Source organism: Salvelinus namaycush, chromosome 38 (genome assembly GCF_016432855.1).
Source record: "Salvelinus namaycush isolate Seneca chromosome 38, SaNama_1.0, whole genome shotgun sequence".
In the NCBI taxonomy this organism is placed as follows: Eukaryota; Metazoa; Chordata; class Actinopteri; order Salmoniformes; family Salmonidae; genus Salvelinus; species Salvelinus namaycush.
The window spans coordinates 11,515,115-11,542,069 of record NC_052344.1 but is presented as its reverse complement, the minus strand read 5'-3'; the positions used below and the strand labels follow the sequence as shown (position 1 = coordinate 11,542,069).

The following is a 26,955-nucleotide window of genomic DNA, read 5'->3' as shown; positions in this document are numbered from 1 at the left end:
CTAGAGAAGCCCCGCCCTGCTGAGCCCCCCTCCAATCAGGAGCCTAGTGGTGGGAAGGCAGGTAGGTGAGGGTGGTGGGCAGGTGTGGTGGTGTACTGTATTTATTCAAGGTTCTAATGGATGCTGTCTGTGTGTGTGTGTGTGTGTGTGTGTGTGTGTGTGTGTGTGTGTGTGTGTGTGTGTGTGTGTGTGTGTGTGTGTGTGTGTGTGTGTGTGTGTGTGTGTGTGTGGCACAACACACACGCGCAAGTCTCTGATGGACGATGTGTGTGTCTAAAGAGACAGGCGCTGTTGCAAATCCTCACTTAGCAAATCCATTAATGTTATTTTATGTACTGTCATTCCTTTATTTCAACAAAAGCTCTTAGAAACTCTAAAGTACGGCAAAAGCCAGACCCCAGATGCCTCATCTCTCATATGGACATGTCAGCATTAGCCTGTAAATCTTCTGTTGCACTTCTACTGCACTGGCAATCTGACCTGGCTGTCAGGTAGAGAAGAGGACAGGGGAACAGTGTCTCCTGTGTCACTGTTTGAACTCACAGTCTTTCTCTCAGAAGAAGACACTGGATAACTCTCATTCTCTCTTATTCCTCATAGAGGACTCTGTTAAGCCACCAGTGGAAGTTGCTCAGTGGTGATGTTTTGACATTGTGACAGTGTGGTCCACCCTTCATTTGAGACCTTCCCTGGGGAGTGATTGAACACTTACCAGTAGGGTTTCAGAACATTAACCCAATGTCCATGTTTGACTTTGTGGAGCTGTTTGCCAGCACAGAATGGATACCCCTGACAGTACTCTGATATCACACTTCCTGCACTGCAGATTAAAACACTGCTTTCCCCTCATCCCTTTTTCTCTTGATCCCTCTTTTCATCTGCACCTCTTGTTTCACTCTCCACTCTCTCTCTCTCTCTCAGGCCTTGGGCATGGTGGTTTGTGTGTGTGTGTGTGTGTGTGTGTGAGATCAAAGTGTGTGTGTGAGGGCAACGGGAGGTCTCTGCCACAGGCTGTGTGTGAGTATAGGTGTCAAACGTGTTGACACCACTCCCCTGGGTCTCATTACAACTCTCAGTAAGCCTCTTAACCAGGGGAGAGGGATCTCTTCTCTTCCTCTCTTCCTTCTTCTGTTTTTTTCCCCTCTCCTTCTTCCCCCCTCCATCCCTCGTTGCATGTGTAATCAGCTCACCGTCTCATCCCTGGCTCATGTGCCGTGATCCTGACAAGTTTATTCCAAGGTCACCGGCCGGGAAGCCTGCAAGATTTTGATTCCGAGTACGGAATACTGGAAATACATAATAACCAACAGAGCGGATTGGCAAATGTGTTCGCTCCCGACCCTGTACAGAAGCAGCGGTGTCTGGAATGTTCTCGCTGCTCCATGGTGCCCTTTCTGCGAGAGATGTATCATGTGCATGAACTTTGAACTCTTAGTGGACCAATGGATGACGATGAGGTGTAGGCCTAATGTACCGTAACTGGTCAAGAAGTTGGAACTGTACATCTACATCACCTGTCATTGTAAAAACATGTTAGCAATCAAGGATTACTTCAGATGTTGTTAAATATGTGTGTGTGTTGTTAAAAAAAGAGCCAGTGCAGAAACAATGTTTACATTTTATTCTAAGTTCAGTTCTTTCTTATATAGGCTAATAAATGCGTATTACTGTATAATAATATCTGCACTATGTTACACTCTAAAAAATGCTGGGTTGTTTGGTTGACTCAACTGCTGAGTTGTTTTCTTTAGAAACTGCAGGGTTATTGGTGCTGGGTTATTGATGCTGGGTTATTGGTGCTGGGTTATTGGTGCTGGGTTATTGATGCTGGGTTTTTGATGCTGGGTTTTTGATGCTGGGTTATTGATGCTGGGTTATTGATGCTGGGTTATTGGTGCTGGGTTATTGGTGCTGGGTTATTGATGCTGGGTTTTTGATGCTGGGTTTTTGGTGCTGGGTTATTGATGCTGGGTTATTGATGCTGGGTTATTGGTGCTGGGTTATTGGTGCTGGGTTATTGAGGCTGGGTTATTGGTGCTGTGTTATTGATGCTGTGTTTTTGATGCTGGGTTTTTGGTGCTGGGTTATTGATGCTGGGTTATTGATGCTGGGTTATTGGTGCTGGGTTATTGGTGCTGGGTTATTGATGCTGGGTTATTGATGCTGGGTTATTGGTGCTGGGTTATTGGTGCTGGGTTATTGATGCTGGGTTATTGGTGCTGGGTTATTGATGCTGGGTTATTGGTGCTGGGTTATTGATGCTGGGTTTTTGATGCTGGGTTATTGATGCTGGGTTATTGATGCTGGGTTATTGGTGCTGGGTTATTGGTGCTGGGTTATTGATGCTGGGTTATTTGTGCTGGGTTATTTGTGCTGGGTTATTGAGATATGACCCAGCGGGTCAGATCAGAAGACTGGAGGTGTAGTTTAGTAGGGGCGTGGCTTTCAGATAGTTATTTTTAACCACCCATGAGAGTAAATGTCATTCCTATTCATCTGTTCTGTTGCATAGTTATGACATATTAAGGTCGAACATTTAAAATTTTGTAGCTTCAATGACGCTCACAGAAGTGTATAAGTTCCCTAAAACCTACGTAAGTCCCATTGTTGGGATACAATAAGGTGGTATACCTTATTAGGCAGTAAGATGGTATACCTTATAATAAATCATCTTAATATTACAAAAGAATGTGTGAAAAACATGTTATTGACATTGTAATTTGCAGTATGTACGTTTAAAATGATGTACAGGAATGACATTTACTCTCACGGGTGGCCAATAAGCTCTAGCTGAAAGCCACGCCCCTAATAAACCATGCCTCCTGAAAATAACCTAAGGATTACGTTAAAAAAGACCCAGCTTCTAGGTCAACCAGCATGAGAGTCAAAAACACCCAACTGATGGTTACATTAGCCCATGTTTGGGTAATCCCAACAACCCAACATGTTGGGTCATTCATGCAACCCAATTGGCTTGGTCAAAAATAACCCAACATGTGTTCTGCCCATTATTTAACCAGCTCTAAATTAAATATAATTTTTTTGACTGCATGGGGTTACCCACACTATTATTAACTCTCTCATGTTGTCAAGCAGTTGTCTGCGTAAAAAAGGGTAACATTTTTCTTTCTAAAGCACTTGTGAATGAGCGTCCTTCCTCTGCTCGTCTGGCAGCCAAAGTCCTTGGTTGGCTAGCTGAGCTCAAAGTGTGGTTAGCATAACAAGACTACATCCCCGTTTGATCTCTCTGCTCTCAGACATTATATATGAACATCCCCTCTGGCTACGTTTTATTCCCAGGGTCACTGGTGTTTCACTGCTGTTCTGCACATTGTGCTAGCTGGGTTATGTCTTAATGGGGCAGACTAGTGGGCTGTTGTAGGAATACAAAGAATAGGATAGAATGTTTACAGATAAGTGTGTGTATGTGTACGTATACCTGTGTGCGTGTGGATAGAGCCAGGGGGTAAGCATTCTGAGAACATGCTTAAACGAGGGGGGGAGTCAGTGCCTGTATCATCTTCTTTTCTTTTAAAGGTTTCTGCAGGGGAAAATGTCTGTTTGTTTTTGGGCATTTCTTACTATTCTCTTTCAACCATAACTTTGAAATGTCTCACTTTTTATGCACTGTGCCTCAATAGCTGTATTCTGTATTTCCTGATTTCTTTGAAAACTCAAGTTTTGCTGTTGTATTTCTTGTTCGTTCCTTGGGGCATGCTGTTCTGAATCTAATAACTTCTGATGACAATCTGCTTGTATTGTATATCGTTGTTACCATTGTTTGGGATATACTAACTATTGGGATTTTTTTATTGCTTTAATGATGTACAATATTTTTTAATGTGAAAAGAAGAAAAACCCAACCATTTTAGAATGGTATTGTATAATGTGTTGCCCCTGGAGACAACTCTGTAAATGTAAAATACCTTTCTTAAAACTACCTGCTTCTGGTTTTCTGAGAGATTATCTACACAAATTGAATTAAATCTTATCTGTGACCAATGGATCATCCCTCCTTTTCTTCCCCACACTCTTTCTTTGTGTAAGTTTTCCTCCTTTCTTTTCTTTTGTTCTGTGGCAAAAAAAAGAGTGTGGTGATTGTTTCTTTTTCAGCTTGGCTCTTTTGCACCAATCAAACATATGTGTCTCATATCAATTAAGTGAGCCGGGACCAGAGTTAATTTCCAGTGTCTAAACCTGGGTTCCTCATCTCTCATTTGATAGCTTGGTTCTTCCACACCTCTGCACATTCTAATGAGAACCCTCGTTCAAATAATTACATTAGTAATCCCGGAGGAGATGGGGTAATTTATTTGCGGATGGCTTTTCGCTTTACACCATTAATACAGTACCTATCATATAGACTCCCATCTCCTCTCTCTCTTTATTTTCCTTCTATCCCTCCCTCTCTATCTTTTCATGGTCTCACACTCCATCTCCATTGGCCCCTTCGGTTGTTCACTCTCTCTCCATCTTTCTGTAGATTATTTAGATAATGATCTCTCTCTCTCTGGGTTCTGTCTTGCAACGGTGATGCCGTCTATCTCATGAATGACAAACGCCCTCTCCTTCTCCTTGTCATCCATTTCGTTTCCCGTCAGATGGGAACAAAGACAGTCCCCCTGCATGTTGCAGCGTCCGTACATCATCCAAAAGCACTTTATTTGGTTGGGTTTGGTTCGGAAAGCAATCAGTATCATAAAGTCATACAGCGGAGAGATAAATCGGTATGCTAGAGGGAGAAAAAGCTGTAGATATGCCAGGGGAAGATATTGGGAGAAAACCCTCAAATACATATTTTATATAATACATCACTTTATATGTTTTAATTTATATGACATGATTTTGTAATAATTCTGTGTATCCCTCCTTCACTCAGTGGTGCAGTAAAATTATAGCGATCAATATGGACTGATTTATCAGTGATAACTAGCTAAACCTTCACAGGAGCCTACAGTAGGGCCATAGTTAGAGGGCAGAGGTTAGAGGTCAGTGTAGGAAGCCCCGTAGGAAGTCATTGTAGGAGATCTTCCCCGTAGTGTTCTTGTCAAAGAAAGAGGTGAGGTGGAAGAATTCTTCCTCAGATAGGTTCACTCTGAACTGCCTTAGTACCTGTAGAAATACACAATCAGGATTATCTGGTGTGTGTGTGTGTGTGTGTGTGTGTGTGTGTGTGTGTGTGTGTGTGTGTGTGTGTGTGTGTGTGTGTGTGTGTGACGTGTTATTAGTAAACAGCTTTTTAAATAATGGTCAAACAGTAGATTGTTGGACTATACCTTTCTGAATTCCTTGATGGAGATTTTGCCACTGTGGTTGTGGTCCAAGGTAACAAAGTTTTGCCTCAAGGAGCGCCAGAACTGCTGGACCGGGCCATAGAGCCTCAGCATGGCTTCCACACACTGTCTACTGAGAACACCCCCACTCATCTGGACCGCAAGGGAACCACAACCAGACCGCATCAGGACCAGAGAAGACCAGAGAGGACAGAGCAGCGTTAACAAACACTTAAAGACCATTGCATGGATGTAATCATTCCAATCATATTTCTATTTTGTACACCTTAAATTATGAGTGTAACTCAGTAAAGTAGCAATCTTTATGAACTTTTCTGAAAGACTGTTCCAGCATTAAGCACAAAAGGGGTCTCTGGTTGCCTGGCTACCCAGACTCCTTGCTCTGGCCAAACGTTACGCCACACCCACGGATGTTAGTTTCCTCTCCGCAGTGAGTCTGGATCTGAGTACCTCCCCGACCCTTAACCGAATGCCAACACATTCGCGGCCGTCTGAATGGTCCAGAAACCGATGGGTTCGGCCAGAGCCGGAGCACACATGGGTACAGCGGCGGTTTGAAAAGATCCGTCATTGGCTTTGATACTTTGATTTGTTAGAGACCATCCAATCGCTGATGACGTTGTTTTGTACAACGCCCCTCGTCACCACTAACAACTTCAACGATGGCAGACTAAAGTATGTGGCGGACGACAGTGCGATTCGTCAGGCTAGGTCTCTGATTTATCACACAGATGGTTGGTTTGGTTAGTAGATAATGAGGGTTATAATTGTGAACCAAAGCCAGTACGAGAGGGGGTTTGGATGGTTTGCAGCTCGCAGGTTGCCAGGCCCTGCTTAATGCTAATGTTTAATAGCCCATTGGGCGGGGATCTTCTCCAACCTGGCCACCCGCGTGTCAATTTTCGAAGATTTTATTAACATACCTCATTGTGCCAAAAGCACACAAATCACCAAACTTGACGAGTATTGTTGTCAAGGAGGAGACAGCAGAGAGCCCGAGGGTGGGAGAGGTCCCCGTTGAGTATACACAATCTGGCAACCCACCGCCCCCTCGTTTTACTTCACACACCCCCTCCCCATTGAAAGTGACAGTTAATGAGCCAACAATGGACCAGAGAAAGAGTGAGGGAGAGGAAAAAAGAGGAAGATAAAATATCTGTTTTCTCTCTCCCCAAATACTAATTTACCACTGTTTCTGCAGTAAAAACATTATGTTCATACAGCACTCTGTCCCATATTGACAGTAAGTTAAACTGGGGTTTACAATATCGGTGTAGTGGGGAGAGGTAGTTAAACAGGGGTAAACAGTACCGGTGTAGTGGGGAGAGGTAGTTAAACAGGGATGTACAGTACCGGTGTAGTGGGGAGAGGGGAGAGGTAGTTAAACAGGGGTAAACAGTACCGGTGTAGTGGGGAGAGGTAGTTAAACAGGGGTGTACAGTACCGGTGTAGTGGGGAGAGGTAGTTAAACAGGGGTAAACAGTACCGGTGTAGTGGGGAGAGGTAGTTAAACAGGGATGTACAGTACCGGTGTAGAGGGGAGAGGGGAGAGGTAGTTAAACAGGGGTGTACAGTACCGGTGTAGTGGGGAGAGGGGAGAGGTAGTTAAACAGGGGTGTACAGTACCGGTGTAGTGGGGAGAGGTAGTTAAACAGGGGTGTACAGTACCGGTGTAGTGGGGAGAGGGGAGAGGTAGTTAAACAGGGGTGTACAGTACCGGTGTAGTGGGGAGAGGTAGTTAAACAGGGGTGTACAGTACCGGTGTAGTGGGGAGAGGGGAGAGGTAGTTAAACAGGGGTGTACAGTACCGGTGTAGTGGGGAGAGGTAGTTAAACAGGGGTAAACAGTACCGGTGTAGTGGGGAGAGGGGAGAGGTAGTTAAACAGGGGTGTACAGTACCGGTGTAGTGGGGAGAGGTAGTTAAACAGGGGTAAACAGTACCGGTGTAGTGGGGAGAGGTAGTTAAACAGGGGTAAACAGTACCGGTGTAGTGGGGAGAGGTAGTTAAACAGGGGTAAACAGTACCGGTGTAGTGGGGAGAGGGGAGAGGTAGTTAAACAGGGGTAAACAGTACCGGTGTAGTGGGGAGAGGTAGTTAAACAGGGGTAAACAGTACCGGTGTAGTGGGGAGAGGGGAGAGGTAGTTAAACAGGGATGTACAGTACCGGTGTAGTGGGGAGAGGTAGTTAAACAGGGGTAAACAGTACCGGTGTAGTGGGGAGAGGTAGTTAAACAGGGGTAAACAGTACCGGTGTAGTGGGGAGAGGGGAGAGGTAGTTAAACAGGGGTAAACAGTACCGGTGTAGTGGGGAGAGGTAGTTAAACAGGGGTAAACAGTACCGGTGTAGTGGGGAGAGGGGAGAGGTAGTTAAACAGGGATGTACAGTACCGGTGTAGTGGGGAGAGGTAGTTAAACAGGGGTAAACAGTACCGGTGTAGTGGGGAGAGGTAGTTAAACAGGGGTGTACAGTACCGGTGTAGTGGGGAGAGGTAGTTAAACAGGGGTAAACAGTACCGGTGTAGTGGGGAGAGGTAGTTAAACAGGGGTGTACAGTACCGGTGTAGTGGGGAGAGGTAGTTAAACAGGGGTGTACAGTACCGGTGTAGAGGGGAGAGGTAGTTAAACAGGGGTGTACAGTACCGGTGTAGTGGGGAGAGATAGTTAAACAGGGATGTACAGTACCGGTGTAGTGGGGAGAGGGGAGAGGTAGTTAAACAGGGGTGTACAGTACCGGTGTAGTGGGGAGAGGGGAGAGGTAGTTAAACAGGGGTGTACAGTACCGGTGTAGTGGGGAGAGGGGAGAGATAGTTAAACAGGGGTGTACAGTACAGGTGTAGTGGGGAGAGGGGAGAGGTAGTTAAACAGGGGTAAACAGTACCGGTGTAGTGGGGAGAGGGGAGAGGTAGTTAAACAGGGATGTACAGTACCGGTGTAGTGGGGAGAGGGGAGAGGTAGTTAAACAGGGGTGTACAGTACCGGTGTAGTGGGGAGAGGGGAGAGGTAGTTAAACAGGGGTGTACAGTACCGGTGTAGTGGGGAGAGGTAGTTAAACAGGGGTAAACAGTACCGGTGTAGTGGGGAGAGGGGAGAGGTAGTTAAACAGGGGTAAACAGTACCGGTGTAGTGGGGAGAGGGGAGAGGTAGTTAAACAGGGATGTACAGTACCGGTGTAGTGGGGAGAGGGGAGAGGTAGTTAAACAGGGGTGTACAGTACCGGTGTAGTGGGGAGAGGTAGTTAAACAGGGGTAAACAGTACCGGTGTAGTGGGGAGAGGGGAGAGGTAGTTAAACAGGGATGTACAGTACCGGTGTAGTGGGGAGAGGGGAGAGGTAGTTAAACAGGGGTAAACAGTACCGGTGTAGTGGGGAGAGGTAGTTAAACAGGGGTAAACAGTACCGGTGTAGTGGGGAGAGGGGAGAGGTAGTTAAACAGGGATGTACAGTACCGGTGTAGTGGGGAGAGGGGAGAGGTAGTTAAACAGGGGTGTACAGTACCGGTGTAGTGGGGAGAGGTAGTTAAACAGGGGTAAACAGTACCGGTGTAGTGGGGAGAGGGGAGAGGTAGTTAAACAGGGGTAAACAGTACTGGTGTAGTGGGGAGAGGTAGTTAAACAGGGGTAAACAGTACCGGTGTAGTGGGGAGAGGTAGTTAAACAGGGGTAAACAGTACCGGTGTAGTGGGGAGAGGGGAGAGGTAGTTAAACAGGGGTGTACAGTACCGGTGTAGTGGGGAGAGGTAGTTAAACAGGGGTGTACAGTACCGGTGTAGTGGGGAGAGGTAGTTAAACAGGGGTAAACAGTACCGGTGTAGTGGGGAGAGGGGAGAGGTAGTTAAACAGGGGTGTACAGTACCGGTGTAGTGGGGAGAGGTAGTTAAACAGGGGTGTACAGTACCGGTGTAGTGGGGAGAGGTAGTTAAACAGGGGTAAACAGTACCGGTGTAGTGGGGAGAGGTAGTTAAACAGGGGTGTACAGTACCGGTGTAGTGGGGAGAGGGGAGAGGTAGTTAAACAGGGATGTACAGTACCGGTGTAGTGGGGAGAGGGGAGAGGTAGTTAAACAGGGATGTACAGTACCGGTGTAGTGGGGAGAGGGGAGAGGTAGTTAAACAGGGGTAAACAGTACCGGTGTAGTGGGGAGAGGGGAGAGGTAGTTAAACAGGGATGTACAGTACCGGTGTAGTGGGGAGAGGTAGTTAAACAGGGGTAAACAGTACCGGTGTAGTGGGGAGAGGGGAGAGGTAGTTAAACAGGGGTAAACAGTACCGGTGTAGTGGGGAGAGGTAGTTAAACAGGGGTGTACAGTACCGGTGTAGTGGGGAGAGGTAGTTAAACAGGGGTAAACAGTACCGGTGTAGTGGGGAGAGGGGAGAGGTAGTTAAACAGGGGTGTACAGTACCGGTGTAGTGGGGAGAGGGGAGAGGTAGTTAAACAGGGATGTACAGTACCGGTGTAGTGGGGAGAGGTAGTTAAACAGGGGTAAACAGTACCGGTGTAGTGGGGAGAGGTAGTTAAACAGGGGTAAACAGTACCGGTGTAGTGGGGAGAGGGGAGAGGTAGTTAAACAGGGATGTACAGTACCGGTGTAGTGGGGAGAGGGGAGAGGTAGTTAAACAGGGGTGTACAGTACCGGTGTAGTGGGGAGAGGTAGTTAAACAGGGGTAAACAGTACCGGTGTAGTGGGGAGAGGTAGTTAAACAGGGGTAAACAGTACCGGTGTAGTGGGGAGAGGGGAGAGGTAGTTAAACAGGGGTGTACAGTACCGGTGTAGTGGGGAGAGGGGAGAGGTAGTTAAACAGGGGTAAACAGTACCGGTGTAGTGGGGAGAGGTAGTTAAACAGGGGTGTACAGTACCGGTGTAGTGGGGAGAGGTAGTTAAACAGGGGTGTACAGTACCGGTGTAGTGGGGAGAGGTAGTTTGGGCCGCTCAAAGGGCTTTCTAACTGCTGGCGGTTTGAAGTTGAGGAGGAAGTGACGTAGGAAGTCAGGATATGACACGTGCCCACTGTCCCTCGTGTCGAACTTTACGGCCAGACGATCAAGCTCCTTCTGGGTCACACTGACGTTGAGGCTTTGCAGGATGTCTGTGACACACACACAGTCAGGTATGGAAGTGATTTTGATCAAATGGTTTTGAGGTGGATTGTGAATTGAAGTTACATAAAATAATGATTGACTGGGGATAATGAATCAGGCGCTGCGCTGTATGTATGTCACTCTGTGATTGGTCGTTTTACCCAGGAAGCAGTGTGTGCTGATCTCTCCGTCTCTGTCTCTGTCCTCCTCCCTGCAGCTCCTCTGAATGTCCCTCCAGCAGTGCTGCACCTGCCCCTTCAGCCTCCTCTCCACCTCCTCACAGTCCACCAGGGGGCTCTCCCTCTCTCTCCCCGCCGTGGACGGACGCCTGGCCCTGCTGGACACACCCACCTCCGACTGGGGGGAGGGGGACAAGGACAGGGGGATTGATAATGTGTGTTACTTTCAGTCCTAGATTAGAAGAGATAAGGTATGTGTATTATGATTTGGATGCCATCCTAGTTAGATTTTGGATATCACTTCTGGTCACTCCCAGGAGCTTACAGAACTAACTGGGATGGCTTCTATAACGCTACTTAGAACTGTGGACTATCAAATACAAAGATGGAGATATATAAGTAAACTGATACGCATCATGTATAGAGAGATCCTGTACCTTTGAGCGTTGGAGGTTGCTGCCTGTAGTCTTTGGCCTCTGTTGAGCTGGTGGGGAGGATGACATCCTATCTATGGCCCCAGGGGATGGTGGTGATGCAGATTTCAGGGGACTGATGTCCTCTGGGTCTGTGGTCTTGTCCCTTATCCCAACAGTTCCCCTGGTGTGCTTCAGGAACTCCCTGTACTCCAGATCCCCCAGCACATTCACTGGCAGCTTCTCCCACACCCTCTCAAACTGAGGAGAGAGAGGAATTACACGTTTAGTACACACACACATCATATCCCACATTTTCAAACTGATATTCACACAGACACACACTCACATTTACACACAAGCTTAATGAACTTCACGGATGACTAACGTTCTCAATAAGTAGTCAATAATTATCAACACATACAAATTTGTTTTTGATTGCAATAATTAAAAACTAAGGAGAACTTGGCTGGCAAATGCATCAAAAAATGAAAAAATCTAATTTACACACGCACGTATGTCTATTCCTGTTGTTTCTGCATGACAACCCATTGGTAGAGTATAATGAATTGTGCCAAGTAAGAGTTAAATAAATAAAAATATATGTAAAAAGCTATACTGTATGACCCTATTGAGACAGGACCCTGTCAGCTTACCTGGTCACAGGTGAGCCTCATGAAATGGCGGTCACACATCATTCTGAAGTCCTCTTTAGAGATGGTGTCATTATGGGTGTGGTCTAAGTCCACTATCTCCTTGGTGATGGTGTACAGGCGGGCGGAGACAACTTCCTCACTGATTGGCAAAGGCTGGGGCTGGGTGGGGAAACCTGCCTTACCCACTCTGTCTGACCAATCCTCAGGGGTCTGCACACACAGATGCATACACACGCAACAAATAAAAACAGATGCATAATGCACATGCACAGGCCTACGTATAAACACAGAGTACGGACCCCCCACCACACACACACAGACCCAAACACACACGTCCAGGTTGCAAAGGTTGAACTGGTTGAGGAAGTCTCTCCAGTACACCGTGTGGTTCTCCCAGTTCAGCTTCATTCTGTCAAGCAGGAATCTGAACTGGGGGTCCGAGAGGCGGGCACAAAAATGGTCCAGCACCCGCCGGAACTCCAGAGGGGTGACCGTCCCGTTCCCACTCCTGTCGAAGGCAGAGAAGGCCTAAGAGACCAGACGGAGAGACAGGTGAGTAGGAGTAGGTGTGGCTGACCAGATGAGAGCATGTCTGAGCTTACGCAAGTAGAAGGACCTCCCTCAGTCTTAATGCATATTAAAAAGCACAGTTCAATTGTTACAATTTAAATAGTTTATTACTGTAAGTAGCTAAAACAAATTGATGTTAACTGTATACGTTGTTGGTCTTCACAATCAGAGCCAGGGAAGAAGAGGGACAGAGTGTCGGGAGAGGCCTAACCTTGTGGAGTATATCCATCGATGCAGTGACCAGTTCCCGTATCCTACCAACAGCTCTTTCAGGACTGAGCCACTCCAGACTCTCGGCTGGGTCAGGGGATCCACAGGGCCTAGGGGGGTGCTCACGCCCCTTCCCTGTCACGTGGTCAAACGCCTTCAGGAAGTCCACGTATGACAACGTCCTGTCCTCACTGTCCATTGGAACCTTGAGTCTAAAAGAGGAGACAGAAGTGTCTAAGTATTCAGCAGTTACAAACATCCGTTTAACATCAGTTCAACATCAGTTCAACATCTCTTCAACAGTATTCAACATCAGTAAATGCTTCTGCTTCCTGGAAACTTTTCAGGGAATTAAAAACGGTTTATTTTCAGTTGTAGTTCACAAGGCATTACTTTTATTAGTCCTAGAGTCAGAAAACGTTCACAGAACAATTTGTGTATTATTATTATTTTGTTGAAATAACATTGGCAAAAAATGAGATATAAGATTTTTCCAGGACCACGACGAAGATAGACAGATTGATTATAACCCAGTAGTTTGATCATTATTAAGGTGTGTTAGCTATATGAAGGAATGGAGAGGTCTTTATAATGAGAGTTATTTACGTGTGTAGGAGGTGGGCGAGCTGGTGTCTGTGTAGGGGACAGTTGTATCTCTGGAGCAGACTCTGTAGGTCCTCCACCCTGACTAGGCCCTCTCTCTTCTTATCCAGGCGGTTCAGAGCACTGCTCAACCCCTCACAGTTACCCTGCACCACGCGCCTGGATGGTCAAATACACAGCACACACATAGTTATTATTGATAACTTCTTTGGCCAAAGCTCAGACGCATGCTTAACTCTAGAAGCGTATTCTATAGAATTTAATTAATAATTGTACTAATTAATTTAGTTAATCACTCTTCACTCACTCAACGTCCTGCAGCGTAGCCCCTGCAGGGAGACCATCTGTGGGAGTGGTGTCTGCATCCTTCCTCGCATGTCCCACCTCCTGTGGATCCACGCCCAGCTTCTCTAGGAACGCAGCACAGGTGAGGTAGCCACGCCCTTCTCCATCATACCTGTCAGTGGAACAGTGTTCGGACAAATCACAGCTCCGCATTGATATCGTTGAATGATTTACACAAAACAGATCTCATGTTAGAATTGGGTTGTGGTGTTCTACCGCACTCTAATATCGCTCACCTGGCCCACAGTTCCTCAAACTCATCAGGACTGATGGGGAGGTCGTAGGTATAGAGGAGACTCCTGAGGTCCTTCTTAAAGACCAGACCCTGACCATCTTCATCAAAGCGACAAATCACCTGGAGGAGGTAACATAACTTGTAATGGGGTTCCTCTCACATGTTAACATACACATTATCCTCTTTGAGACTTGAGCTTCAGGGTAGACGTATGCGTTAAACCAGACTGACCTTTGACATAGCAGTCCATCTGTGGCGTGCGTTGGACGCCAGGTGTTCATGCAGTTGGTCTGGCCTGTTTGAACAGCATCAAGAACACACACAGAAACATCTCAGCGACATTTACATATGAATCCTGTCTAAATTCACACACACACCACAAGACCCTACTCACCCATTGGCTGGCTTGAAATTCTGCCTGCGACTCTTGCCGCTGGATTGGACGAGGGTGAAGAACTCTGGGTAGTTGAGGTTGGCTCCAGGCTGCAGGCCCAGCAGCTGCAGCAGACGCTGGTACTCCCTCTCCTTGGTGACCAGGCCCAGACTGTCATACAGCTCTCTGAAGTCATGCCTGTCCACCACGCTGTCACAGTTCTTATCCATCACACGGAACGCTGACAGGATGTCCTGATTAGACAGAGAAGATGATGATCACATGGTGATTGGCTGTGTATATTGATTGGATGTAAATATGTATGGAACATGTATTGTTTTGCTACACGTTCTCTTGTCGTTTTAGCGCTAGGCTTGGATTTGGGCTTTGGCATTATGCATTCTTTTTCAACTGACTTTAAAGGGTGTCTGTGAGGGTTAGTATCCCAACCCCTTGTCGTCTTATCCAGTCAGTACTAGGTGTTTGTGTGTGCAGTATAGAATGTGTATATTGATCAAAACAATTGATCCCAGAGGTAATGGAGTGTGGAGTTCTGTAGTGAGCGTGGACGGTTCCTCTCTCTCACCCCGTGGATGTTCTCGATCCTCTCTTTGATCACACCGAGGCAGTCCTCCGCTGTCAGGAGGCATGGCTTAGCCCGCAGGTTACCACGGTTACCCCCCGAGGCCTGGTTCTGCTCTCTGGCCTGGTTCTCTATTAAAGAACACAATTAAACTGTGATTTGATTGGATGAAAGGGTTGGATTTTAAAGGCCCAGTGCAGTCAAAAATGTGATTTGCCTGTGATTTATATATATTTACACGCTATGAAGTTGAAATAATACTGTAAAATTGTGAAAATTATGATAATGACCTTTAGTTGTAAGGGCCTGTTTTGGTAAGATGGAGTTGTGGCCTGCCTGGTGACATCACCAGGTGGTAAATTAGTTAATAGCGCAATAAGAAAGAGAGTTTTCAGTTTTCCCCTCCCCTCTCCCAGACAATCATAACAACGTTTTTGCTTGAGAAATTGCTCTTTGCTAAGAAGTAGTTTCTTAGCAAAGAGCAATTACTCAAGCAAAAACGTTGAAAAAAATATAAACGCAAGATGCAACAATTTATAAGATTTTACTGAGTTACAGTTCAATATAAGGACATCAGTAAATTTAAATACATTTATTATTCCCTAATCTATGGATTTTACAGACACCTTTAAAAAAAAAGTTGGGGCGTGGATCAGAAAACCAGTCAGTATCTGGTGTGACCACTGTTTGCTTCATGCAGAGCGACACATATCTTTCACATAGAGTTGATTAGGCTGTTGATTGTGGTCTGTGGAATGCTGTCCCACTCCTCTTCAATAGCTGTGCGAAGTTGCTGGATTTTGGCGGGAACTGGAACATGCTGTCATGTCGATCCAGAGCATCCCAAACATGCTCAATGGGTAAAATGTCTGGTGAGTATGCAGGCCAATCCATTTTCAGCTTCCAGGAACTGTGTACAGATCCTTGCGACATGGGGCTGTGCATTATCATGCTGAAACACGAGGTGATGGCGGCGGATGAATGGCACGACAATGGGCCTCAGGATCTCGTCACGGTATCTCTGTGCATTCAAATTGACATTGATAAAATGCAATTGTGTTTGTTGCCTGTAGCTTATGCCTGTCCATACCATAACCCCACCGCCACCATGGGCACTCTGTTCACAATGTTGACATCAGCAAACCACTGGCCCACACGACGCCATCCGCCCGGTACAGTTTAAACTGAGATTCATCCATGAAGAGTACACTTCTCCAGCGTGCCAGTGGCCATCGAAGGTGAGCATTTGCCCACTGAATTTGGTTACTGCAGTCAGGTCAAGACTCTGGTGAGGACGATGAGCACGCAGATGATCTTCCCTGAGATGGTTTCCGACAGTTTGTGCAGAAATTCTTTGGTTGTGAAAGCCCACAGTTTCATCAGCAGTCCGGGTGGCTGGTCTCAGATGAAGCCGCAGGTGAAGAAGCCGAATGTGGAGGTCCTGGGATAGCATGGTTACATGTGGTCTGCGGTTGTGAGGCCAGTTGGACATACTGCCAAATTCTCTAAAAGGACATTGGAAGCGGCTTATGGTAGAGAAATTAACATTCAATTCTCTAGCAACAGTTCTGGTGGACATTCCTGCAGTCAACATGCCAAAAGCACCCTCCTTCAAAACCTGAGATGTCTGTGGCATTGGGTTGTGTGACAAAACTGCACATTTTAGAGTGGCCTTTTATTGTCCCCCGCACAAGTTTTACCTGTGTAATGACCATGCTGTTTAATCAGCTTCTTGATATGCCAAACCTGTCAGGTGGATGGAATATCTTGGCAAAGGAGAAATGCTCACTGACAGGGACGTAAACAAATGTGTGCACATTTTAGAGAAATAAGCATTTTGTGTGTATGAAACATTTCTGGGATCTTTTATTTCAGCTCATGGGACACCTTACATGTTGCGTTTATATTTTTGTTCAGTATATTTTTGTTTCTTTTTGGCACTTTTAACTGAAAACAATCACAGTAAGGTACTTAATTGTTACCTAGAAATTATTTGATATTGAGATAAAAACAGCTGCATTGGACCTTTACATTTGTCACTTTAAAGGGGCAATCCGGAGTAGAAACAATAACAATAAAAGTTTCCCGCCACTGTTTCGGACCACTCTCAAATGTACAGACAAAGCTATGGATGCAAGGACTGATTGTAACCAACGTTTTGAAGCTATACAGTTTGTTTATATTTGCTTTGTTTACAAACATTGGCGTAAAACAAGCTTAGATTTTGGGTTCTGATGGGGTATGGCAGTTGAACGAAGCTCATGAGGCATTAACCTCCAAAAGTCTAAGCCGTTGGGGGGGTTACTAAGCTAAAATATGGAATTGTTTTAGGATGGTCAAACCATGGATCATTTAACTATTGGATTTTGAATTTTAGGACCTCTTTAGGTATAAAAAAAAAAATACACAATTATTTTATTCAATATTGAGTTTGGTCTTTACTACTATAGCCCATTAAAACGCAGTGAACAACACATTCCTAAACAGCAAAAAAGACAGTTGAATAATAAATCATAAGGAATAAAGTCTTGAAGTGTCGGTCCTATAACAAAGCTCAGGAAATTTTGGGACACATATTTAACCCCTTACTTTTGTTGGAACAAAACTACCTCCATACTTCTATTCGTTTGTATGGGCTACCTACAGACAAGTCAAAATGGAGAACTCCTTCGTGAGAGTCTCCCCTTTCTGTAAAGTTGTCATAATAGATCGTAGGCCAAACAGTCAGATGCTACAGACGTTTTCGTGAGAAGACTGATTTTTGGGATGTCTCATGGTCTGACAAACACCGCTGTAGCTTGGCCCCCTTCCACCGCAGATTTTGAAGGCCGATGTGGTGGATGTGGTGGATTGAGACGCAGCCCATCCAAAAACCTGATATTTCCAGCTTAAATTGACGGATTTTAACTGGGATTTATTTATTATGTTACTTACATTGACACACCCGTGCGTCAATAGACTCTTAAGGATGTAATAAGTTATATTCTTCAAGAATCATGGGGTACATATCATAAATTTATACGTCGCAAAAATGGATGCAACAACAGCAGATTGCTCCTTTAATGTCATCCTTATCGTTATTTAATTGACTTCCAAGAATTCAACTTGGCATGTCAAATGTTTATGTTCCCAGTTGCAAATGGAAAAAAGGAAGAATGTCAGGCACAAAATGAATAACTGAGGCTATCGTCTTATATTTATTGATAAGGTTAAAGGATTCATTTCAGTTTGTTGTTGTCACGTTTCTGACCTTATTTCCTTTGTTTAGTCTTTGTTTAGTTGGTCAGGACGTGAGCTGGGTGGGCATTCTATGTTTTGTGTTTCTATGTTGGGTTTGTTGTTTGGCCTAATATGGTTCTCAATCAGAGGCAGGTGTTTGTCATTGTCTCTGATTGGGAACCATATTAAGGTAGCCTGTTTTCACTGTTTGTTTGTGGGTGATTGTTCCTGTTCGTGTGTTCATCTGTTCTGTGTTCCCATGTTCAGGACTGTAGCGTTTTCGGTTCCTTCTATCAGTTTGTTGTTTTTGTTCGTCGTTTAAATATCCTAACTAAAATATGGATTATCATCATGCTGCATTTTGGTCCTCCTCTTTTTCACCCGAAGACAGCCGTTACTGTTGTCTTTTGTGTAAAATATGCCCTTTTATGTTATTTACTGGTTAATGTAATGCAATGTCAGTGTCTGAACTTGACATCAACAAATTAGAATGTTGTTATAATTTCCACTCGGATTAGGCGTTTGTGTTTTTTTCACACAGAAAAAGGACCCCTCACAACTGCCGACGTCAGTAGTCCTTTAACTGCCTGACCCATTTCTAAATAGGATCTTGGCACTTTTTCTCTCCAAATCCTTTAAAACACAAATGTTGCACTTTGCAAACATGGCTAAGTTTAGGTCCTGATTCTGTTTAATGTAATATATATATTAAATCGAGGATACAAATGAGTGGTGCCCTGCTGCTTCCATTCTGCTCCCAAAGCTCATAATTACCCCAAACAGTCAGCAATAAGAGGATTTCTGCTTCTCTCTCTCCTTTCCTCTGTACTAATGAGAGATGGAGAGCTTGTATAAAACTATATTTATAATCCCAATGAGCTCTCCAATGAGTCATGTGCTAACAGAGACATCATTTTACAGGAGGCAGGGGAGTAGCCTTTGATCGCCGTGGGTGGGGTGCTGGTTGGGGAGGGATGAGGATTTTTGAGGGGTTTTCAAGTGGAATGACCCTCTCTTTAACTCCCCTTGCTAGGACACTAATTTAGAGATCAGTCTGAGTCTCTAGACCATAGCAAGTTAAGAGTCACACTCGACTCGTACCGTCATACTTATCCAGGAAAGCTGAACAGGACATTTTTCCGTCTTTGAAACCAAGCGATACGTTGAGCTTGCGGAACTGCTTCTCATCCAAGGTGATCCAGCTGTCATCCAGTATCTGGGAATGTTAATAACAAGGAAATAGGTTGGGACTACATTAGGACAAGGTGCATGTCCTATACAAAGGTGTCGGATAAGTTACTTATAATAATGACTGTAGAGCGATATAATCTTCATAAAAAGAAGCTGTGGCTCACATAGAGGAACACTATTGTCAAGGCCCTGAGAGAGCAGAGCTCAAGTACACCAGGTGTCAAGTAGAGGTCAAGTATACACAACTGTCTCGACCTTCTGACCTTCTTTAGATCTCTCAACGACAGCATTCCGTCTGAGCTTCTGGCCGTTGCCCGGATATGGTCGTCGAGGGTAACGTGTCTGTGGTCCAGCCTCTCTTTGAGCTTCCTGAACATAATGTTCTCCACCATGCGAACCCTTGGACCCCCCATAGTGGCGCTGCGGGGACGCACTGGCTTGTTGTTCACCAAGGCATTCTGGGATTGATAGTTCAGTCTGTTGGTGTCCGAAATGTAGTACATGTTGCATTAGAACAAAAAACACTTCCTCTCTAACTCCTCTGTTACTTAACTTTACCCTTTGTTATTATGGACCCCCTTTCTCTGTCTGACCACCTTTCACTCTCTCTCTTTATCTCTCACTTTGTCCCTTCTATCTCTCTCTGCCTTTGTTCCCCGTACCTGTCAGAGCCCTTGCGGGGGTAGTGTATAGTGCCTGTCTGTGTCTCTCCTGTAGGCAGGCCCAGGGCCCTGAGGAACTGTCTGTACCTGACCCTGCATGACCCTGGGTCTAAACCAGACTCACACAGCCTAGAGTACACAGGACACAAACAACATACAGTGCCATGCAAAAGTATTCATCCCCCTTAGTGCATGACAACCTGTAATTTAAATTGATTTTTATTTGGATTTTATGTAATGGACATACACAAAATAGTCCAAATTGGTGAAGTGAAATAAAAATAAAAACTTGTTTCAAAGAATTCTAAAATTTTTTAAAAGGAAAAGTGGTGCATGCATATTTATTCACCCCCTTTGCTATGAAGCCCCTAAATAAGATGTGGTGCAACCAATTACCTTCCGAAGTCACATAATTAGTTAAATAAAGTCAAACTGTGTGCAATCTAAGTGTCACATGATCTGTCACTTGATCTCAGTATATATACACACCTGTTCTGATAGGCCCCAGAGTCTGCAACACCACTAAGCAAAGGGCACCACCAAGCAAGCAGCACCATGATGACCAAGGAGCTCTCCAAACAGGTCAGGGACAAAGTTGTGGAGAAGTATAGATCAGGGTTGAGTTATAAAAAAAAAGATCAGAAACTTTGAGCATCCCACGGAGCACCATTAAATCCATTATTAAAAAATGGAAAGAATATGGCACCACGACAAACCTGCCAAGAGAGTGCCAAAACTCACAGACCAGGCAAAGAGGGCATTAATCAGAGGCAACAAAGAGACCAAAGATAACCCTGAAGGAGCTGCAAAGCTCCACAGCGGAGATTGGAGTATCTGTCCATTGGACCACAGAGCTGAGCTTTACGGAAGAGTGGCCCGAAAAAAGCTGTTGCTTATAGAAATAACTAAGCAAACACGTTTGGTGTTCGCCAAAAGGCATAAGGGAGACTCCCCAAACATATGGAAGAAGGTATTCTGGTCAGATGAGACTAAAATTGAGCTTTATGGCCATCAAGGAAAACGCTATGTCTGGCGCAAACTCAACACCTTTCAACACCCCGAGAATACCATCCCCACAGTGAAGCATGGTGGTGGCAGCATCATGCTGTGGGGATGTTTTTCATCAACAGGGACTGGGAAACTGGTCAGAATTGAAGGAATGTTGGATGGTGCTAAATACAGGGAAATTCTTGAGGGAAACCTGTTTCAGTCTTCCAGAGATTTGAGACTGGGATGAAGGTTCACCTTCCAGCAGGACAATGACCCTAAGCATACTGCTAAAGCAACACTTGAGTGGTTTAAGGGGAAACATTTAAATGTCTTGGAATTGCCTAGTCAAAGCCTAGACCTCAATCCAATTGAGAATCTGTGGTATGACTTAAAGATTGGTGTACACCAGCGGAACCCATCCAACTTGAAGGAGCTGGAGCAGTTTTGCCTTGAAAAATGGGCAAAAATCCCTGTGGCTAGATATGCCAAGCTTATAGAGACATACCCCAAAAGACTTGCAGCTGTAATTGCTGCAAAAGGTGGCTCTACAAAGTATTGACTTTGGGGGGGTGAATAGTTATGCACACTCAAGTTTTCAGTTTTTTTGTCTTATTTCTTGTTTGTTTCACAATAAAAAATATTTTGCATCTTCAAAGTGGTAGGCATGTTGTGTTAATCAAATGATACAAACCCACAAAAAATCTATTTTAATTCCAGTTTGTAATGCAACAAAATAGGAAAATTGCCAAGGGGGTGAATACTTTCGCAAGCCACTGTATAACCTCTATGTTCTGTAAGAATTAGAAGGTAATGAAGTGTGCTAACATTTTTACGAAGGATGTATAGATTTTTGTAGCACATTTTAATTTGTATTCTTCAAAATGTATGGAATTTCAATTAATAATAAAAATCAACCTATAGAGTCGTCTATTCACCAGTTCAAATTGTAATCAGTCGTTTTTATGTTTCATCATTTTTGGAGGATTGTTAAGTCTTGTTGAAGTGTGTGTCTACAAGAGGGATTGGTTGCTCACTTGTTGAAGTGTGTGTGTGAGAGGGGCAGGCCGTAACATTGTATGATCCTTCTCAGGTCTTCATGGTGAACAGAGCCTGTCTGTCGAGGGTCACAGTCCCCTAAAGCCTCCAGCATGGGACCTATCTGATCACTCAGCTTATCACGCAGCAAGCCCTTCACCTGCAGACACACACACCTCAATACACACCACAATACACCCCCCCCCAATACACACATCAATACACACCACAATACACCCCCCCCCCCCCCCCCCCCCCCCCCAATACACACCACAATACACACTTCAATACACACCTCAATACACACCACAATACACACTTCAATACACACCTCAATACACACATCAATACACACAACACAACAGAGAGGAACTGTATATGTCTATGTTTCATTACTCAATATATTAAAATGGGTGAAAACAGCCATTTTTTTCTGTGCTATGTTGTGTTTTGCAGTTTATTTACGGTAGTCCATGTGTCTGCTGCCGTGGCTGCCTTTTCAATCCACTGTGGATACTGAGTCTCATTCAACTCCCTCTCCTCCTTAGTCAACAGACACACACATGAACATGTGCCAACACATCAACACACAAACACACACACTGAACTTCCTGTACCTGAGCCACATCCTCCATGATCTCCTCCTTCCATCCTCCAGTAGGGGTGTGTAATGTCTCCCTCCCCGGGGAAGAGTGCACCCTCCTGGGTTTGAGCAGCTCCAGGCTGGGCTGAGTGATGACCCCAGTATGCTCTGGGTCCAGCAGGATCAGGAGCTCTCTAACCTGGGCTGGGCTCAGACGGGGCCTGGGGGTGTGGGGCTCCCTGCGGCTGGACCAGGAGCTCTGGGGACCCCTCAGGTTATACTGGGGGACTTCCAAAGCATGACGAAGGTCTGCCCTGGTGATCCTCCCTATCCTACCCTGTAGAGAGACATGGCACCCCCTCTTTGAGCTGTCTTCCTCGGTTAGGATATAGGTGTAGGAGTTGCCTTTACATTTGTGTTTAAAGCCCCAGTTTTGAGTTGTGAAGTGTTTTTGTGTAAAATAGTTAGGAAACATTAGTTGCTCTACGTTGGTGTTGAAAAGTGATCTTCTTACATTCGCAGCCATAGGCTTGTGTAAAAGTGTTGTTTTACCATTAGCCAGCCGTCTGTTGCCCTTGTGTCATTTTTAACAGTAGTAGCTTTATATTGGTTGGTGAATCACACATACACATTGTGCATCAGCGTACCTCATCCCAGCCTAACACAACTTCTCCCCAGAGTCTGTCTAAAACACATGCAGGCTGGCTTCCAACCTAACTGTCTGGAAAAGCAAATTATTGGCGGGAGGGGTGTGTGGACGCCATGTTTGATCTAGTACCTACAGAATTGATTATTAAAACAGTCGATGGGGGGGATGTTTTTCTTTCTTTAGTGCTATAAAAGGAGGAGTTTCTGGCAGATATGTTTTGATTTTATATCTGGATAGGCTTCACGCACGCTCGAACTTGGACACCAATGATTGTTTCGCGTATAACTGTAGCCCATCAACATCAAACATCGCTGTGAATTAATCGAAGATATATTCTCCACCAAAGTCTAGTGTCACTATCACGTTTCATACGGCTGACGTGGACTGATTTGAACATCTCGAGATAGAACTTGAGGCATGATGATGTTGATGTCGGACATGGTTGTCAAGTGAACATATGGTGACTGAGTGAGTAACTAGTGGCCATATGTAACTCCGTTCCTGGACATCAATAGCGGCATCTAACGGTCTGTCTATCTGTAATCTTCTGAAGTACTGTGTTTCCCTAAATCTTTTATACTGTGCTAGTTCTTACAGTTCTCCTGTCCCTTGTTCCACTCCTTCGTGAGGACTTGTCTCTTACCCTGTCCAACTGTTTAAAGGCTCTCTTCAGTATAGGGTAGAACTCTGTCAGACTCCGATGGCCCTCCTCTGCGTCAGGTAGCTCAGGAACCCTATGAGAGAGAGATTGGGAAAGACGGCGAGAGAGGACGGTCGATAGTGAGTGAAAGGTGCATTGGAAGCCCAGAACCAGAGGTCATGAATTAGAGATATATAATAGAATAATATAATAGTTCCTTGTATAGAATTCAGATCAGGGAGTGGTAGTTAGAGATAACTGACCTGTCTGTTTGAGGAGTGGTGTAGTCCTCCTCTGTGACTGGACCCTGAAACTGACCCAGGAACTGTTTCCATTTCACAGGCCCTGTTGCTCTCACCCCAAAACTACAGCATGCGCACACACCACACAAACAAACAAACACACAACAAATGCAAAACACACATTCATCTTGTTAACATTGAGACTCTGGATACAAAAATGTCAGAAAGCAGGGAAGGAAACAAAGGAAGTGGAAGTGCTCCCCTGCTAGACTCAGGCACCGCTCCTGGGGGATGGGGAGTGGAGTGGGAATTTGAAATAATCTCTCGTGGACAAACTACGTAAACACAATCGAGCATCTGACCAAATATTTTTCTGGGTTAACCGAGATAAAACGGGAAAGTGTTGTGAGCTGCTGATAAGAGTCACCAGCAGGGAATTGGTAACAGAAAGAGAGCATAGTAGTCAAGTTAACCGTGTCACTGTGTTCAGTTTCATACCGGCAGGTCAGGCTCTGGAAGGTGCTGAGGCTCATGGGAAACAGGAAGCTGCTGAGGACGGCCCTCAGGTCTTCCTGTGACACCAGTCCAGAGAGGGTGACATCAAACGCTTGCAGTGCTCTCCACACTAGGGTACAGCTCACACACAACTAACAGAGACACACACACACATACACATTACGTTGGGGAGCAGACACACAACACTAATGACAGGAAGTGAGTCAACGTTGTGGTTGCCGTGGGGATCACCCCCATATGATGTGCAGTACTACACTGCTGCTGCCTTCCCACAAATTAGTCATGATTAACACACTAACTCAGGAACAGATTTTTCTGGGCAAACATTTTAATGAGAAGTGTTCCCTCTGTCGCGACGCATACTAGCGCGCCACTTAGAGCCAATTCCCCCTCTCTGTCTCATCTAAGAGGATAACGCTCGGAACAGGGCCAGATGGTGACATGCAAACAAGAATAAAACGCACACAACTATGCACACATACACAAGCAGGAGCGTACAAACACATGCATGCACGCACACAAACGCAATCGCAGACACTGTCGTAGCTTAAACCAATCTGGATAGATGGTATCCTCCCAATCATATCATGTGATGCTTTCACTTTTCAACAGTGACCTTGATAAGATCTTTTAGCAGTTGGCCAAATATTTAGCTAGTGGATAATCTCTGTTTTGCTATTTTCTCCACTGAGTTGGCCACAATACATTATCATGGCGCCGTCAAAGTTGACTATTCTACCTTTTTCAGGAAGAGCGTCTGCAGCTCGTCTTGAGTCAGGCCTTGGATATCCTGTGTATCTCCTGTTGCATTCTGGGACAAGGCTCTGTTCCTCAGTTTTATCTTGTCTGGAGGACTAATTTCTTGCCAGCCCAACGCTGTAAAACATACAATGTCATCAGTCATATCCAAGACAGATTAAAGTGTTCGGCTGTAGCTTAATGGTTGAAACTCTGTGTATATTTGTCTGCAGGTCTGTGTGTCTTAACAGCTATTTGAGTGCCTTATGAACTGATTGTAGTCATTTGAGTTACCTAGCTTTGGAGGCTCCGGGACAAACTTCGGGTACTTGTTAGATTCCAGGCCCAGCTTCTCCAGGAACACTTTGTAGGACATGGTTGCCATGTTGTTAGGGCTGTGGTGGGTCCACAGTCTGCAGTGGAGAGGAGATCAAATCATAGTCCGTTTTATTGGGTAAGTAAACCGAAGATCAGAAAAGGAAATGAGAGATAGAGGGGCAACACTGTGAGATACTGTATGTGCTGAAAATAAACAGAGCGAGAGAGAGAGAGAGGGTGAGGGAAAGATGGAGAGAGAGATAGTGTGTGTCAGAGAGAGAGAGAGTGGGACAGAGAGAAAGCGAGAGGAAGATTTTTTTTAAAGGAGAGATGGTGAGACAAAGTGAGAGAGAGCTTCCTGAGTACTGAAACCAATTAAAGCCATGTTAAATGAACCTGTCACACAGAATCCTCTAGAGCCACATCACTAAAAGCTGGGTGACGTTTCTGGAGTGGATTTGACTGCAGGGCCCAAAGTTTTAAAAGTAAATTAGCTCTCTCTCAATGAAAAGACAAAGGACTGACCACAAAGTTAGCATTAGTTATCATGTCCTATCCAAAAGATTACTTCTGACCGTAGGGAGTACTGGAAATAGTTGGATCCATCATCCATGATGGGTGTGTGTGTGCATGCTTGTATGTATTGGACCATCTCTCCCACCTCTGGTAGTCTCTCTGTGTTAAGGGAAAGCAGTAGTTCTCCAGTATCCTGCGCAGCTCGTGTTGCTGGATCTGTCCGTCTCGGTTGTAGTCGAACAGACGAAAGGCCCGGATTACATTCTTCAGGTTGCTCCCAATCTGCAGAGTTTCAAAACCAAGAAAACAACTCAGAAGTGTCTGTGTGAACTCCTAAACTCTGTCTGAAGCTCTCTGACTTTCATCTGTACAAGCAGTGGTATTGACGCCTCTGATTCTGAAGCCTTGCTCTGTTGATGCAGAGCAGAGTGTGTTCTGTTCCCCAAAGCACTGTGTTGGGGTGAGAGGGGAGGGTGTAAACACAAGTACTGCAGACTTCTGAGAGACAGAGACGGAGCAGAGGGGAAGGGGATGGATGTTAGAGGGATGAGGGCTGAGTCAGAGAGATTACTGTAGGTTTGGGTTTGGAGGCTAAATACAGACTGATTTAAGTCAGACTTATTTTGTGATTGTTAATGGGGGGTAGTTGGAGTGTTATTTTGGGTTAAATGGTTTCATGAGGGGTTAGGGCAGATAGCTGGGTTTGAGTTTGGGGTCCTTCTAGAGGGGTTACATTTCTGTTTGTAGGTAGTTGTAGGTTGCAGGCGGTAAGTGGTAACATTTGTGTGTAGTTATGTAGGTGATAAGTACAGTATGCTGTACATCTATAGGTTGACTAGCCATAAAGTAAACAGTGTTGGGTTAGCTATAGGGAGTGTCCTTTAGAGCCACTGTGTGATCACTCGTTCCTCCATCTTTCCTCGTTCTCCTCCACACTTCAGCTCGTAGCTCGGGGGCGCCACGGCAACCATGGACAGGAACAGATAGATACTAAATATACCCCGTTGACTCTTGGGTAATCAGAGTTTTCTGTCGCCCAAAGTGTTCTCTGTCTAATTGCACTCTGATTAGCAGCGCTGCCAAACGTCTCCCTGAAAGACAAGCAGGGGAGCCTCCCTCT

General features: G+C 45.2%; 1 protein-coding gene across 4 annotated transcripts in view; it reads right to left on the bottom strand.

The window, feature by feature from the left end:
• Positions 1–2,443: 2,443 nt before the first annotated feature.
• The window catches only part of efcab6 (EF-hand calcium binding domain 6), a 37,442-nt gene continuing 12,930 nt past the window's right edge, over positions 2,444–26,955 (bottom strand). For 2 of the 4 annotated variants that reach the window (XM_038977557.1, XM_038977556.1), the window contains 23 exons: positions 25,981–26,117; positions 25,296–25,414; positions 25,003–25,139; positions 24,246–24,394; positions 23,769–23,870; positions 23,509–23,599; positions 22,251–22,553; positions 21,633–21,793; positions 19,210–19,423; positions 18,857–18,971; positions 14,540–14,667; positions 13,975–14,207; positions 13,812–13,875; positions 13,582–13,700; positions 13,308–13,457; positions 13,004–13,159; positions 12,399–12,609; positions 11,618–12,145; positions 10,986–11,222; positions 10,531–10,726; positions 10,190–10,377; positions 5,277–5,426; positions 2,444–5,112 (listed from right to left, as the gene is read on the bottom strand). In XM_038977557.1, the coding sequence (XP_038833485.1) occupies positions 4,990–5,112; positions 5,277–5,426; positions 10,190–10,377; positions 10,531–10,726; positions 10,986–11,222; positions 11,618–12,145; positions 12,399–12,609; positions 13,004–13,159; positions 13,308–13,457; positions 13,582–13,700; positions 13,812–13,875; positions 13,975–14,207; positions 14,540–14,667; positions 18,857–18,971; positions 19,210–19,423; positions 21,633–21,793; positions 22,251–22,553; positions 23,509–23,599; positions 23,769–23,870; positions 24,246–24,394; positions 25,003–25,139; positions 25,296–25,414; positions 25,981–26,117 (4,011 nt within the window). In that variant the 3' untranslated portion in view covers positions 2,444–4,989. The remainder of the gene's footprint in view (positions 5,113–5,276; positions 5,427–10,189; positions 10,378–10,530; positions 10,727–10,985; positions 11,223–11,617; positions 12,146–12,398; positions 12,610–13,003; positions 13,160–13,307; positions 13,458–13,581; positions 13,701–13,811; positions 13,876–13,974; positions 14,208–14,539; positions 14,668–18,856; positions 18,972–19,209; positions 19,424–21,632; positions 21,794–22,250; positions 22,554–23,508; positions 23,600–23,768; positions 23,871–24,245; positions 24,395–25,002; positions 25,140–25,295; positions 25,415–25,980; positions 26,118–26,955) is intronic. The other 2 variants (XM_038977559.1, XM_038977560.1) reach the window with 2 other exon arrangements.